This window comes from Mus pahari, chromosome 13 (assembly GCF_900095145.1).
Source record: "Mus pahari chromosome 13, PAHARI_EIJ_v1.1, whole genome shotgun sequence".
Classification (NCBI taxonomy): domain Eukaryota; kingdom Metazoa; phylum Chordata; class Mammalia; order Rodentia; family Muridae; genus Mus; species Mus pahari.
Window position 1 is genome coordinate 95,780,497 of NC_034602.1, and position 17,058 is coordinate 95,797,554.

The 17,058-nt window shown below is 43.3% G+C and overlaps 1 protein-coding gene across 4 annotated transcripts in view; it reads right to left on the reverse strand.

The window, feature by feature from the left end:
- The window catches only part of Evi5 (ecotropic viral integration site 5), a 127,916-nt gene extending 111,208 nt beyond the window's left edge, over positions 1–16,708 (reverse strand). Inside the window, exons 1-2 of one of the 4 annotated variants that reach the window (XM_029545077.1) lie at positions 16,604–16,686; positions 14,411–14,465 (exon numbers count right to left, since the gene is read on the reverse strand). Coding sequence is in view for 2 of the 4 variants with exons in the window: in XM_029545075.1 (XP_029400935.1) it covers positions 16,604–16,654 (51 nt within the window). In the remaining 2 variants the exon portion in view is untranslated. Of the gene's footprint in view, positions 1–10,616; positions 11,054–14,410; positions 14,466–16,603 lie in introns of those variants that run through there. The other 3 variants (XM_029545075.1, XM_029545078.1, XM_029545076.1) reach the window with 3 other exon arrangements.
- Between the last annotated feature and the right edge of the window lie 350 nt (positions 16,709–17,058).

The window sequence follows — 17,058 nt, forward strand, 5'->3', positions numbered from 1 at the left end:
AAATCAGCGTGTAAATATGCACAAAAATGAATTTTAAAACTGGGGCTGGAGAGATGGCCCAGTACTTAAGAGGACCAATTGATCTTCCAGAGGTCCTGAGTTCAATTCCCAACAATGACATGGAGGCTCACAACCATCTATAATGAGTTCTGATGCCCTCTTGTAGACTGCAGGTATACATGCAGATAGAGCACTTGTACATCTATAAATAAATAAATCTTTAAAAAAGAATTTAAGCCAGGAGTGGTGGCACATGCCTTTAATCCCAGCACTTGGGAGGCAGAGGCAGGTGGATTTCTGAGTTTGGTCTACGGAGTGAGTTCCAGGACAGCCAGGGCTATACAGAGAAACCCTGTCTCGAAAAACCAAAAAAAAAAAAAAAAAAAAAACTATGACTTTCAGAGCCGAAGAGTACATACAGTTCAGTGTAGAGCACATTCTAGCACACAGAATACTTGAGGTCCAATCTCAATAACAAAAATTAAGCTTTCAATGTTGTTATTATTGAATGGCCAGCACAACCCTAGGTTAAAACTATGCCTGTCATTTATATAAGTTAATGGCTGCTTGAGAAGTGGAATGTAAAAATACAACAAGCACTGGGAAAAAAAATCTAAAAATTCATAGAAATTATGGAAAAAGGGAAAAACAAGGAACAACAAAACAGTGGTGAACGTTCCTTTCCTTCGACATCATTGTGAAGCTTTTGGCCTTTATTCGTGAAACTCTAGGCTTTTAATCATGAAATATTAAGTCTCAGAGTGGTTATTTCTGGGCACAAAGAGGCTGGGTGGAAAAGCGCATGGCTACAGATGGTGGCTGCACATTGGTCTGTCCTGGGCTCCCACCTGGGATGACAAGTGCTGTCTGTCACAGCGCAACACACAGAGCTCTAAGTGTGACGGCCCATACTTGCCATCTCAGTCCTCTAGAAGCAAAAGCAGACTAAGTTCAAGAGTAGCTTGCACATATTTAGCATTCTCAAGGCTCTGAGTCTGATCCCAAACACTGACTAAAAAATAAGCATTAAAATGTTTCCTAGCACTTAGAAGGGAGAGCCAGACAGACCTCGTGAGTTCAAGGCCAGTCATGGCTCTGGAGAGAGACCCTGACTCAAAATATAAATATAGTTTAGTTAGTTTTTAGAAAGTTGTAAAACTTTTAGTTCACTAGACATTTTTCTTCGACTAGTTGCAGAAAGCTCTAATAAAGTCAAACAAACACTAAATCGCCCTTTAAATAAAAAGTGAACCTCCAGGCAGTGGTGGCATATGCCTTTAATCCCAGCACTTGGATGTCAGAGGCAGGCGGATCTCTGTGAGTTCAAGACCAGCCTGGTGTACATAACAAGTTTCAGGATAGCCAGGACTATACAAGGAAACCCTGTCTTGGGAAGAGGGAGGTATGTCATATTCCTACTTAGAAACAAGGATGAGTCAACTGAGTCTTCCCTCGGTATATAAGACTTGTGAACAGGAATTCTGTCCAGGGAGTTGGTGAGATAGCTCAGCGGGTAAGAGCACTGACTGCTCTTCCAAAGGTCTTGAGTTCAAATCCCAGCAACCACATGGTAGCTCACAACCACCCGTAATGAGATCTGACGCCCTCTTCTGGTGTCTGAAAACAGCTACAGTGTAGTTATGTATAATAATAAAATAAATCTTTAAAAAAAAAAGGGGGGGAATTCTGTCCAATGTGGGCAAAATAAAGTACACTGACCTCCCCATACCTACCATTATGCTTGATAAACAGATGTTGAGCCAGTTAAGCTTGGTTTCCTGGACTTGACCATGTTTCCTAATTCACTCTACCAGCCTTACGTGTGACATACAAATGCACCAGGCTACCTGACAACCTATTACCGTTTCTTTCCAACAGTGTAACAAACCCAAAAAACAAGTTCAGAGTCTTTATTTTGTTCTCATCTATTACAAGAATTCCAAATAAATATCCAGCGTATTTCTCATATTTATTTTCTCAAAGTCATCCTCTGGGGATGGTTTAAGATGGCTGGCTCAGTGAACAAGCCTGGCAACCTGAGTTCAACCCCTGAAACCTACAAAAGGTGGAAGGAGAACATGGAATCCTCATAGCTCTTCTACATCCACACATGTGCTGTGGTACATAGATGCCTGTGGTCTAACCTTTCTTCACTTTGTGTGAAAGTGTGCCTCTATATTTTTAATTGTTAGTACTGTAACTAAGGGCTAACTAAGGGCTGGCAGAATTTTAGTACTGTCATTTCTATGGCCTGTCACCAAGTTTTCTATTTTGTAAATATTCGTCCTTCCTTACCTGCCTAAAGGCAATCTAGAGATGTATCAGAGGTTGTCTCATTACTGATTGGTTGTATTAAAGATCTGACAGCCAATAGCTTAAGCAGGAAGGAGGAGGGCAGAACTTCGGGGCAAAGGAGTAACACAGGGGGGGAAAGCAGTCATGGGAGATGCAAAAGGGACAGAAAGGACAGACAAGACAGGTCATAGGCTAGAATAGTTGGTTAAGTTTGACTGGTAGCTGGGAGACTGCCCGAGCAAAATGCCTAAGCTTTAAACTATTATTAGAAGTCTCCATATCTTATTTATACCTCAGGCAGATCTACAAAAAGTCTCAAATACATGTCTACATACATCATATACATGCAACATACAAATAATAAAATATCTAGTTTTTTATGTAAAAATCCATCCTCAACTTCAAGTTCTGTCTTCTCACCATCAAATTATGGGTGTGTCTTCTACTATGTTATACCTGAAGATACATTTTTATTCTTTCACATCATGTTACAGAATTGTTTATTAAAACTACAATTTTACCCAGTAACCACTTACACTATTCCAATAAACTAATTTATAAAACCTTTAACTTTGGGGTTGGAGAGATGGCTCAGCAGTTAAGAGCACTGACTGCTCCTTCCAAAGGTCCTGATTTCAAATCCCAGCAACCACATCGTGGCTCACAACCAACCACCCGTAATGAGATCTGATGCCCTCTTCTGGCTTGTCTGAAGACAGACAGCTACAGTGTACTTATCTAAAATCTAAAACCTTTGACATGACAAAATGTACTGGGTCAAAGATAGCAACTCATCATTTCAGCAACAATTCAGAGTCAAAACTCACATCTTCATTTGCACCTTATAAAATTTTCCCGTGAACAAATAAAAGCCAGAAAACAATTATCCACCAGAAAGTCAATTCCATGCTAACTCTCATTACAGTTCTAGAACACAGAACGAGACAGTCCTTCAGGAATCCTAATAATGAACTTGCAAGACCATCAAGAGGAAAACCAACAAAGAAAGCGCAGATTAGGGCCAGTTTACCCAGTTTTAGAACATTTTTCAGAACACAGCTGCAAGTGTTGGATGCCTACAAAGAACAATGAACACGTTCTGAGCCGGCATTGTCTGTAGCCCTCAGAGGGTGGATAAGCTGCAGCGATGGAAGCTTGGCTGCCATGTGCGAGCAGTAATAAACTGCAGACTGCAGGGCAGGGAAGGGACTCAAGGACAGTTCCAGTAATAGGCAGCTGGCATACAAACAGTAAACAGAGTAATCAAGCAGGAAGGAATGAGATGGGACAGTCCTTCCTGAGAAAACTGAAGAGACCAAAGCCAACAGGGCCTACCTGCAAACACAAAATTAACTGACATGTTTATGAGGAAAGACTATCATACCCCCATGGTGATCAGTAATTGCCAACCAAGGTCATTTCTCACTGGCATCTTGAGTGTTACATATAAACATAAAAGAAAAATGATTGTGATGTAGCAAAACAGGATTTGAGCAGTGGTAAGCACCTTGGTCACTTTGTATTGTTAAAGCTTGTTAAAAATCACTGTAAAGAAGAGCACCATGGGGCTCACAGAGTTAGTGGTTATATAGTACCCAGAAAAAAAATCTATTTAGCAGCACAGATTTCAAAAGGATATTTTAATACAAAAAATGACAAGACATAATTTAAAGGTATATCCTGGGCTGGGGAGAAGTTCAGCAAGTCAAATACTTGCCATGCAAATGTGAGGACTATAGTTCATATCCCCAGCACCCAAGTAAATTCCATGAGAGCACGGAGGCCTGCCTGAAATTTCAGAAGAAAACAAGGGATTCCCCCAAGCTAGACTAGCCATTATCAGTAATCTCTGTTTAATTGAGACCCTGCCTCAATGAATAAGGTAGAAAGTGAAAGGAGGGCCTCCAAAACTGTGTGCACACACATGTGTACCCACACAAGAAAAAATATGTATATACATATTACACATACAAGGTGTATACTTTATATAAACATCTAAAAGAAACATATTGTACATATTCTTTCTACTTTAGCAGGAACTACAGAGTGAAATTACATCTCAAAAATTCTGTCACTTGACTAGGCATGATGGTGCACTTTTAATTCTAGCACAGAAACAGGCAGAATCCCTGAGTTCAAGGCCAGCCTGGTCTACATAGCAAGTTCCAAGCCAGCCAGGGCTCCACATGGAGACCCTGTCTCAAACTTAAAAAAAAAAAAAAAAACTTGGCTTGCAAGGGTTTTAAAAAAAAAAAAAAAAAAACTTGGCTTGCAAGGGTTTTGAAAAGAAAACTGATACGTTATTTTAGTGTGTGTGTGTATACACACAGATACACATACATATACACACACACAGAGGACAGCTAGCAAGAGTCAGTTTTCACCTTCTACCTTGTGGGTTCTGGAGATGGAACTCAGGTCATCAAGACACAGCACCTGCTGAGCCATACCACTGACCTGCCTCATGTGTTTTAATGAAAAAGCTTGCCGAGTGTGGTGGTGCACGTTGTTAATTGGAAGGCAGAGGCAGAAAGACATCTGTGAGTTCCAGTACAGCCTGGTCACATAGTGAGCTCAGAAAAGGCAAGACCACACATAGAGACACCCTGACTTGGGGAGAGGGGCAGAGAAGAAGGAGAGAGGGGAGAGAGAGAGAGAACAGGAAAGACAGAGCACCCTGGACACAATGGTGCATGCACACCCATAATCCTTGATCTCACAGGAGATCAAAGCCAACCTTGGCTACAAAGCAAATTCGTTGCCAGCCTAAACTACATGAGAGAGCCCACGTCAAAAATTAAAATATGGGGCTGGAGAGATGGCTCACTGATTAAGATCACTGTAGACCCAAGTTTAGTTCCCAGCACCACATGGTGGCTACAACTCTAAGAATCCAATATTCTCTCTCATCCAGCCTCTGATGGTACAGCACAAAACTCTATACACTATACACATGCATGTGTACATGAAGGTAAGAACAAATACATTTTAGGAAGAAAAAAAAAACCCAAAGTATGAAAAACATAAGAGGGGTAGGGGTTGTAAGAGGCACAGCCGAGCTATACAATACCTAACACAGATGCTTTCTTTGTAACTGTTAACAGATGACAAAGATCTGATTTTAACAACAGTTTCCTACTTTTTCTAGTGTGAAACTTTTAACAACAGGTCTGGAGGTAGTAGTAGAACACTCACATGTACAAATAAAACATTGTAATGCTACCCCTCCCTATCACAGGACTTTCCTTTAAGGATAATTAACTGGAATGGCAAAACCATCCTAACTTTTCAATAAATTTTAATATTACATATTACAAATATGAAAAATCTATTATTCATTCAATGGTTAATGCACATGTAGATTTATAGGCTTCCAGATACCCAAACATATTTCTCATCTCTTACCTGACTTTCCCACATTTAAGATGAACAAGTGCTTTAGAGAAAGCATCAAATAGTTCATCAGGCTGAATTATCTATAAAATAGTTTCCAGTTCTAACACTGTAAGATTCTGGAACAATGAGCACTTCTAAAAAGAATGAATCTGAGAACAGGGCAGGTCTTGGTAATCCACAGCCTGTAACCTCAGTAGTGGGAGATGAAGAGGGTCAGGAGTTCAAGGTCAGCCTAGCCCAAGGCAAAGGGGGGGAGGTGTTTGATCAATAGCATAAAGTCATCTCCTTCCTGGCAGCCTAGCTTGGTAACGGTTCAAAAACCAAACATAAAATGTGTGAAGCAGGTAAGACGACAGGCATGGAGGTAAATGGCAACATGTATGTGTGATAATACAAGGCAGCTGGGGCGCATCTAAGTTAGACTGCAGACTGAACACACAACCTAGTTTGCTTCTTAATAAAATCACGGCTAAAAAACACTGATACTTTTGCTGGGGCTAGTAAGATAGCTCAGTTGTCAAGTGCCTGCAGCACAAACCCAGGGACCTAAATTCAAATCCTCATTTCCCACAGAAAAAGCTGGGCACAAAGCAGCATGAAACTGTAACCCTGGAGATGAGAAACAGGAGGTTCCCTGGGGCTTGCTGGCCAGCCTTGCTGATTAGTAAACTCCAGATTCAATGAGAGTCTGTCTCAAAAAAGCAATTTAAGGACCACTCCAGATGTGTACACAGACATGAACACATATACACCACACAAAAGGATATGTGTGAAGAAAGAAAATGAAATTTTGCTGTTGTTTTTAAGACACAAACCAGTAAGGTCAGGGAAAACAGAAAGAGAGAGAAAGAGAGAGAGACAGAGACAGAGACAGAGACAGACAGACAGACAGACACAACCATCACCATTTTCAGAGGCTATAGAAAACTAAGCCAGTATGAGAGCAAACTCAGTTTATACCACAGAATTCTCAAAAGCTGAGAACAAATGCAAGAACAGAAACACACACATGGAGCTGATGCAGGCCTGCAAGACTGGCACCCCACTCAAGGCCCAGAACCCATACAAAAGGCTGTCCTCTGCTACCACAGCACAGCATGCATACCCACAGCACTGAATGCATACCCATACACACAAACACACAGGAATACGAACTCAAACAATAAATTTTGTTGTTGTTCTTTTTCTTGAGACAGAGTTTCTCTGTGTAGCCCTGGCTGTCCTGGAACTCACTCTGTAGACCAGGCTGGCCTCAAACTCAGAAATCCTCCTGCCTCTGCCTCCCAAGTGCTGGGATTAAAGGCGTGCAGCACCACCACTGCCCGGCTAATAAATTTTTAATTAAAAAATTCAGACGTGGGCTGGTGAGATGGCTCAGTGGGTAAGAACACCCAACTGCTCTTCCGAAGGTCCAGAGTTCAAATCCCAGCAACCACATGGTGGCTCACAACTATCTGTAACAAGATCTGACGCCCTCTTCTGGAGTGTCTGAAGACAGCTACAGTGTACTTACATATAATAAATAAATAAATCTTTAAAAAAAAAATTCAGACGCTATTTGTCTGAACCTAGAAATCAAAATGGCAGACACTTCTGTATTAGTCAGGGTTCTCTAGAGTCACAGAACTTATGGGTAGTCTCTATATAGTAAAGGAATTTGTTGATGACTTACAGTCTGCAGTCCAACTCCCAACAGCAGTTGTGAATGGAAGTCCGAGGATCTAGCAGTTGCTCAGTCCCACAAGGCAAGGGGGAGAGGGGGAGAGGGGGAGAGAGCCTTCCTTCTTACCATTGTAGGTCTTCAGCAGGAGGTGTGGTCCAGATTAAAGGTGTGTGCCACCACGCCTTTAATCCCAGATGATCTTGAAGTCAAGAGATCTCCCTGTCTTAATCTTCAGGAATTCATAGTCACTATGCCTCAAGATCTCCATGCCAAGATCCAGGTCAGAAACTTGTATCTCCCAGCCTCCAGATTAGGAAGCCTCATCACTGGTGAGCCTTCCAATTCTGGATTGTAGTTCATTCCAGATATCATCAAGTTGACAACCAGGAATAGCCACTACAACCACTGAGTAGAAAATAGGTGCAGAGAATAATTCCCACTGCTCTGAGTCTGCATCAGGTATATGGTGAAACCACAAAACCACATACTTAGTACTACTGCATGGGTCCTATCCCAAGAAATACTGATGTATTCAGTCAGCAATGACAAGGATATTTTTTTTAAAGCTCTCCATGAGATTCTAAGATACAGCCAAAACTGAAAACTTTTGCCTGAAACGAGATTATAGGGTAAACCTGGACATTAGAAACTCCTATTATAAACTCTGGTCTTCCTTCTGATTAGCTGTCAGGCACTCTTTCTTAACCATGAACAGAGAAACAAGAGACTATCAGTCAGTCACGAGAAGACCCGCTACCAATCAAGCAGTAATACCAAATTGAAAGTTAACTTGGAGGAAGCAAACTAAGCAAAGAAAACAAAGCTTAATGAAACTCTCTTTACCTCCTGAGACAGACCGGAGAAAAAGAAGATATCCACAAAGCAAGACAAGAGATGAATGAGCAAATGACAGAGGAGAGGAAGCTGAACCTTCCAGCTTACAATGGGAATGAATACCTATGGTCAAGGAAGCAACTATGTTGGGCCAATCACAAAAACCCAGAAAGACTAAAGACCTGAATTACCCAAGGTCAGTGTTGAAGAGGCTAAAATGGTCAGCCTGAATAAGGGTACAGCTAGGCTTTCTAGGACTCCATTCCTACCCTTTCACGACTTATTCCTGGAAACACTAACGTGGAGTAACTCCAGACCAAGCAGAGTGAAGTTCAAGGCTGAAAGCCAAGGGATTAATAAGCATTAGTGTTTTTAGCCAACAGCAGCCACCCACTGCCCACTTCCTCTGCCCAGCTTTCTGAACACTAGCAGCCAGATGTGTGTGTCAGGCCCCCTTGTCCACAGGAGATACATCCCGAGACATCTAGTAGCTCCCCAGAAGCTCCCATAGCACCTTCCTCTGAAATTCATCAGTGTGGCTGTGCTCTATGCTGACGTGCTACCGCACAACTACCACAACTCCTCCTTTATCCTTCCTCATGATTTTACAGACTGAAGATTGTTCTTAGCAACATCTACACCACACAACTTCTTTATTATTATTAAGTCAACAATAGTCACTGTTTCACTTCAAAGGAGCATTTTTTTACAGCCCCACTTTTGGCAGTTACAAAAGGAAGCACTCTTGCACTTGGAGCCATTATTGGTAAAATAAGGGACCCTTGAGCACAAGCGGGAGATGGCAGAGCAGTCCATCTGACAACCCCAATGGTTACTGAGTAACTAACTAGATATGCTGGACAAAGGAGTAATTAGCATCCCACTTAGATAATGTTCAGCTACTCCAAAAAGCATGTAACTTAAAACTAAGTGAGCTAATCTGTATCAAGCCCTCAGAATGGTGCCTGCCCAAGAGTACCTAAATAAGTTCAATTTAAAAAAATTGTAAGACTTCTAAGTTGTTTATTTCTGGAACTTTGCAGATACTGTCAGACTGCTGATTTAAAAAAACCTTGGAAAGTTAACACAGTTGCTCATGCAAGGATGTAGGTTCTGTCCCCAACACTACAAAAAAGACAGAACTAAAAAACAACGGAAAAGTAAAATAACAAAAACCTAAGCATAATTCGTAAAAAAAGACATTTCACAAAAGATTAATACAAAAATGGCTAATACTTTAAAACTCATTCACCATGCAAAATAAAGTCACACATTGATAAAGTATCACCACCCAAATCGCAGCATTTTTTGAAGACGGTAAGCATCGTAAGTATGGAATAACTAGAGTTTCAAAGAGTACTAGATGGTACAACCGTCTTGAGAAAAGGCCCAACAGAACCTAAAGCCAGAAATTTTTTTAAAACAATAATCAACCAGAAATAGTGGCAATACACTGCAAGGAGTTCGACGGCAGGAGTATGGGGCCAGCCTGGGCTACACAGCAAAACTTTGACCCAGAAACAAAAAAACAAACAAAAAAACAGCAATTCCACTCCTCTGAGATATATATCCCAACCTAGTCATTTCCTGTTGGTTTGTGTTGGCTCACTTAAACATCATTACCTGAAAACTTAAAATTGTGATCTTTTTACTCCAGATAGACTTGAATAAATTTTCTAAAATTTCATTGACACAAACTTCTCCTAGAAGGTGAGCATTTTCTGTCTTACAGGAAGCTAAGTTCTGGAACACTGAGAAATTATTACTAATAAAATTTAAAACACACACAAACACCGCGCAAAGATAAAAAAAAAAAAAAAAAAAAAAAAAAAAAAAAAAAAAAAACTACCAACAGATCATGTTTCTCTAACTTCAGGAAGCTCTGGAATTCATTCTCTCGGCGGAGAAAGGTTTATTATTCTACAAAGAAAACCGCTTGTTGCTCTTCAAAATCCCCTCCAGCAGAAACAGGACAGCGAGGGAACCGGTCCAGAACTTTTGCTTAACTCTCTGGTGAAAGGACCTAAGGTCGGAGTCACCAGCGCAGACGCCACCACCGCAAACCAACCCACCGGAAACCCGCGGTTAATCTCAGGCTAGCCCCGTTAGGCGAAGGGCGACCTGGTGCACCAGAGCTCCATGCGCCGCCGCTCCGCACACCTGGCTCGCCCATCACCTGCCCGCAGCCGCCGCAGGCCGAGTGGAGACGCCAACTTTCCGAGCAGGGCGCGGCGGACCGCCGTGTCCTCGAGGAAGGGCCCCGAGGCCGCCCGGGCCAGGCGAGCGCGGGGAACGCAGGCCCCGGCGGACTCGCGCCGCAAGCTCGGCGGCAGCCCGGGTGGGCGGCGCGGCCCTCGGCGGCGCCCGCGCCCGCGCCCGCGCCCGCGCCCTCCCTCGCCGCAGCCCGGCCTGGCGCGGCGCCCCTCACCTTGGAAACCTGGGGTGGACTCTGCCGTCAACATGAACTTCCCATCCAGCCGGCGGCCGTGCCGCCGCCGCCGCCGCCTCCCAGCGCCTCGGCCCGACTCGGCCTCCGCGGCCGCGTTCCCCGAGTCCCCCGGCGCACGCCTCCCGCTCGGGAACCCGGAGCTGCCCGCGACCCTCCACCGTACCGCCGACGACTCGGGAGAACCCCGCGCAGCCCCGCGCCCGCCAGCTCCGCCCGGCTCTGGTCGAGCCGCTTCAAGAAAGCCCAGGGCGCAGGCGCGGCGAGGGCCTTAAAGAGCCCCGGACGGCCTCTACGGCATAATGGGTTCGAGCAGGTTAGGGCCCGGGCCGCGCTGGCGAAGCCGAAGCAGAAGCCGAAGGGATTGGACCGAGGGGAACGGAGGCGGGGAGATCCCTCTCAGTCCTCCGCCCCTCTTCCCAAGCGCCCAGCCCTCAGCCCTGCAAACTGCTGACTTCCCAGTCGCTCGAGCCGCCCCTGGCCAGACAGGACAGCACAAAATACGCCCCCTCGGAGCCCCCGGGCGAGCATAGACGCGGGGCAGCGCGGCTGCCAGGCCTGGGGCGCGCACAGCGGACGCGCAGCTTTGCGAGAGCTGCTCGGAGTCCGACTCCCAAAAACATAACATTAATCAAATGGCACTCGCGGTGGTAAAACGGATGTTCCACTAATCCTCTGGAATAAACCGTGGGTTTAATCGGAGTCCGACAGAGGGCAGAGGGTGGGCAATTATCCAACACCAACCAAGAAATTCTTAGAAGGAAATTACTTAGTTTGGGACACACACACACACACACAAAAACCTATTAATTTGGGTCCTGTCAAAGGAAGAGCAGGCAACAAAAAATAATAAAGGCAATATAAATCATTTTTGTTATACACTTAAAAGTGACCAAAAGGGTAGTAATTACCATCAAGCAGTCAGAAAAGCTCCAAAATTGTTTACTAATCTAATACCACTGGTTTTTACATTTAGATTTGTAAGACCTGTCCAGAAAAAGTTCCACTATCATAAGCACTTCTAGAAAAGACTATTTTTCAACAAGATTAGGATATAAAAAATGGGAAGTAAAACCATGTCCTCCACCCAGCTTTGAAATTTTCAAAATAGTCTGAGGCAATTTTTTTTTTTGCATAACTTAGGTCGGGTTATTAATGGCAATGTAACAACTTCATTGTACCAGGCAGTCTTGGCGCATGCCTTTGATCCCTGCACTTGAGTGACAGAAGCAGGCAGATCTCAGAGTTCGGGGCCAACCTGGTCTACAGAGTTTCAGGAGAGCCAAGGCAACACCACCCTGTCTCAAAAAACAAACAAAAAACTTCATCGTAATTTAATGTATCTACCATAGCAAAAGAAAAAATGTATAATGTACCTTTCCAATTTATCTGCAAATTCTTTGCTTTTATCTGCTAAAGTTTCCTTGAATCTCATCTCCATCAGCAACCACCTTAGTTAAAATTACCCTGACCCACAAATAGAGTCTAAGGACACTGACCTACTATTTTATCTACATCCCCTCCTACCCTTCTCCAAATCTCACACCACAAGAAGAATTTTTGTTCAAATACTGTATCATGTGACCTTGTCACTGTTCAGTGTCCCATTCTCTTAGAAAAAAAAAAAAATTACCCTAACCAAGCCCTTCGGGGTCAGGCACCTTGCCTACCTCTGCAGCTCTCCTCTCTGCTCAGACCATGTTCATCCTCTTCTTTCTCCAGCCACACCGACCCTTTCCTCCCTCACAAGAGTTTTTGCAAACTTCTAATACCTAAGAAGTTTCTCTAGCCTCACCTTCTTACTTGGGCCTTAGTCTCTGGATCTGAGAAATGCCTCAGATGAGAAATGCCGCCTATGTTAGTCCTGTCAATCACTTTCCAGGACATTGTAATTATAGGACTCGGGAATTTTTTAATCTCTCACTAACATCTGGCCCCGTAAGGCCAGGAGCTTTGTTTTACCTGATTCATAGTCATATATTCACATTCGTTTGAGAAACTTGAGACTCATAGGTGCCTGACTCAAACGACTATGGAGCAAAGGTTGCTGACATCGCAGGTAAATGTCACACTTTGACATTTAGAGTCAGAACCTAAGAAGAGCACTAGTTATCATTATAAAAATAGATTTCAAATTACTTTAGTGTCTGAAGATTCTTTGAGAAATGTCTAATTGCAGAGTGCTCAAACCTCCCCATTAAGAAGGATGGAGAGAAAGAAAGCCACAGATGCTCATGAAGCTATTAACACTGGAAGAAGGACAGAGAGAAAGTCACAGATGCTCACGGAACTATGAACACTGGTTGTTCCCAACGTGGACGGTATGGTAACTAAGGATGATCTTTTTATGACTATCCAAAGGCTTAAAGTAGTATTCTTTTCATTTGAAAGTGTGTGAATGAACTACCAATTTGGAAATAAACAATACCAGGGTATATAGTATATGATTCTATCTATTCAAAATTCCAGAGGAGGCAAAACTAAATGTGGTGGAAACAGTCTTGGCAGGGCTGAGGGACAGCTTGTGGTGCTCAGCATGTGACAGTGGAATTATTTTGAAATACATGCTCTCAAAATAATAGAATAGTCCTGAGGAAGCCATTAGCTCTGGCCCTCCAGCATTATCCCTGACTAATGTCTTTCTCTCACTTGCCCCAAGAGTGTCAGTTTATTTGGTAAAAGAGCTTACACTTTAATGCCCCACTTTAATTGCTAATTCTAGAGCTCACAAGTGCTTGGGCACTGGCGTAAGTGATATTCCGCTGTGTGAATTCTACTCTGACACCATCTCTGCTCCTAAGGCTCAACTGCTTACTCTCTAAAGTCTAGACTCTAGTCTATACTCTCCCTCGGAAACTAAGAGGACCTGTGGCTGTGAACAGCAGCCCACTTTTATTTACAGTCAATTCAGTTAGCAATTCAAAGTTCTGCGTTCCATCCTGCAGACCCTTAGCATGGAGTTAGGTCACTACTCAGGCAGGAAGCTCCTCTAAATCTTCTGAAGGTTAAGTCACAGAAAACCATGACGTTGACTGCCAAAGGTGTTCAAGCCAGTCACGTGAGCCCCTTTGATCCCCAAAAGAAAACACGGGAGGTACCAGGCAGTGGTCGCACAAGCCTTTAATCCCAGCACTTGAGAGGCAGAGGCAGGCGGATCTCTGAGTTCCAGGTCAGCCTGATCTACAAAGTGAGTTCCAGGACAACCAGGGCTACTCAGAGAAACCCTGTCTTGAAAAAGACCAAAAGAGAGAGGAAGGAAGGAAGGAAGGAAGGAAGGAAGGAAGGAAGGAAGGAAGGAAGGAAAGAAGGAAGGAAGAAAAGTCAAGTCACCCCAGATACAGAGGCTGAACTCATCAGACCATCAGCCACCTTCACCCTGAGAATTTTAGCTTAAACAAGAACTACACTTATTTCTATTCTAGGATTACACTGGCTAATTCAAGGGGCATGAAAGCCACTAGCCACACGTGCTTACATCTCAACAGCTTCAACTTCTCAGTCATACTCACACGTTCCAAGTTCAGTAACAGCACCTGTGGCCAGGAGACCACAGACAGAACATTGCCATCTGTGGGAAGTTATACTGGTGGCACTGTCCCAGGAGGAAGAACACAGTACTCCACCGAGGGTTCCGGATAATGGTTGAAACTTTTTTGTTTTGGAAAAAAAATGAAGGCTCACACTGAAACAGTTACATCACACCTCATTAGGCATTTTACTTACCACAATAGGAATCTAAGATACTCGGGCACAAAAACTGGGGCCTCTCCACTTACCGGGGCTCTAAAAATGGCTTCACGCTCAGGACTTTTCCTTCACCGTATCCACCGACTGTAAGACAGGAGCATCGCCTTAGGAAACAACATTGCCTCACAGAGCATATGCTTGCCATTTCTTGTGGAGGTAACGACTAGACGGCTATGAATGTATAGATGAGTTGTAACTACAGACTTCAGAAATTGTATTTGCATGTGTCTGTCCATATGGTCTGTGTGCCTGTATATATGCCTGATCACATGTGAGTGTGCATGTGTGTGGATGCACATGGAGGCCTGAGACTGATTACTGGGAGGCCCCCTCAACCACCCTCTTCCTAATTAATTGAACCCAGGACTCTCTGATGCAGCTCCTCTGGCTTGCTCCCAGCATCCTCCGTCTGGGCTTTCTGGGACCTGGCATTATAGGCAAGCCACCAGTTCTAAGAACCTGCACACCAGTCTTCACATTTGAGGGTTAAGAACCTTGTTTGGTGAGATATAGCCCATCCACCACCTTATTTCTACCTTTACACTCTGTCAAACCAAATAACAACTTTTGAAATTGTACCGCAAAACAGGACATCACAGGACACTGCCTGATAAAAGAAGTCTGTTTATTTCTTGGTTTTCTTAACTAGCTGTTTTAAAGCAAGATAAAGGTTGACGCAACTAGAATTAGTCATTTCACCTAAACTATCAAATTTTCTGAGAACTCATAACTTCCACATTCCATACAGCACATGACTGTAGGCTGTAATCTAAAATTTTAAGTGTACTTGGCAAAAGTATACTTAACCTCCTCATATCTCAATCTTCTCATCCATAAAACAGTAATATCTATTTAAGCACTAAACTGATAATTAAGTGGAACATATATGCAAAGCATATAAACACCCAGCAGGTGGTAGTTACTGTAATTGCTGTTTTCCAAAGTCACAAGGTAAAAGTGCAAATATTAAAAACACTCTGAACTAAGGAAAAAAAAAATCCTGATTCCACCACCTGCTAGTTGTTTGGAAGCTAATCTTGTACAGCTGTTTCTTCATCGGCCAACTGAAGCTGAGAATCTAGCCAGAGAGACGGTTCAGTGGATAAAAGCACTAACGGTACAAGCCTGGCCGCATGCATTCTGTCCCTGGGACCCACATAAAAAGACAGAAATAGCAGGATATGCAATCCCTCCACTTCTGCAGAGCCAGGATCAGCTGGAAGGCTCACCCATCCCATCAGCCAGGCTGGAGTGCACAGCAAAATAAGAAGGGATCTGGCTGGGTGAGGAAGGAGACCAAAGCTGTCCTCTGGCCCCCACGTGTGCACTGTGACACTCCTGCACCTGCATTTAGACATTCACAGACACACTATACACAAAATAAGGAGCCTGAAAAGCAAAAAGTTAAGTCTGCCCACCGTGACAGATGTGTTGAGAGATATGCTTCTACTTCACATGAAATGGTCTTTATCCATCAAGCCAGGGACAGAATTTCTTCAGTGTAAATTATCTCTTTCCTTGTTTCCACCCAAACAAAACCCATTGTTGCTTTATAGCGTTTTCAAGTAGAAACATATGTAACCCAGACTGGCCCCAAACTTGCTATGGAGCTGGTATAACCTTAATGAACTAATCCCCTGCCTCCATTTCCCAGTCAGAACCCACCATGCCTGGTAACCTTACAGTAAAATTAACTTGGATTTTTCAGTGGCCTGTGTTTCTAAACACAAGGAGGCACCTAAGGAAAGAAACAACCATCAACATTGCCAACGACTAGAATTTGTGAACAAATATTATGGTAATCATATTCCTTGGCTAATTTTTTACCTCCGAGTGAGAAATTAGAAACCTAGACAGATAAAGTGGGCCTCTATTTGTTAAATAAGTAAAATAAATCCCAGCAGCCAATAACAGAAGGGAAAGAAACTATTGAAGTACAAAAGCTAATTATTAAAACACTCCTCTTGAAGGTGTGGAAATAAACCTACCACTTTATATAACTCCGGGCTGCTCACATGAATGGCCACAGTACAATGAGATAATATTCTTAAAATAAAACCAAAGACATATTCACAAACAACTGCTGTGCTTTAAAGATGAAGCAAGGTACACAAATCCTAATTCAGTAAAAGTTAAAATTCCCTACTGCAATAATTGCATCTTTATCAGCACTATAGAAAAGAAAAAAAAAAAAAAATCAAACTGCATTTTCAGACATTTACCTGTCTCCTATTTGGGTTTCTAAAGGCAGCAGTCATCTTGGTGGTAACCATGATGAGAAGAGGAGACTAGGAGGCTGGGGATTTGAATTGAATTTACAGCTGACTCACAGGGAGTGTTTATATCCATGCGGCCTCTGGGCTCCACCCATTCAACACCCTTTCAGTTCCAGCCAGTAGTTCTGTTAGTAACTTTAAGGGAGGCTGGGAGTTTGGGGGGAGGGGATTAGGAAAACTAAAAGCAAAGCCTTTTGAATATCCAGACATACTAACAGATGTTGGTTTCTTTCCCTTCCTCCCTCTCTCCCTCTCTCCCTCCTTCTTTGACTTCTGACAGAATGATCTTGACTGAGAAGCCAATTTGAGGCTCTGCCTAGAGGCTTGTCTAATTTGATACCGTCAGCTTGGACTTTAACCTCAGACAAATTATTAACTGGGTATCTGTCTCTCTCTGGCTC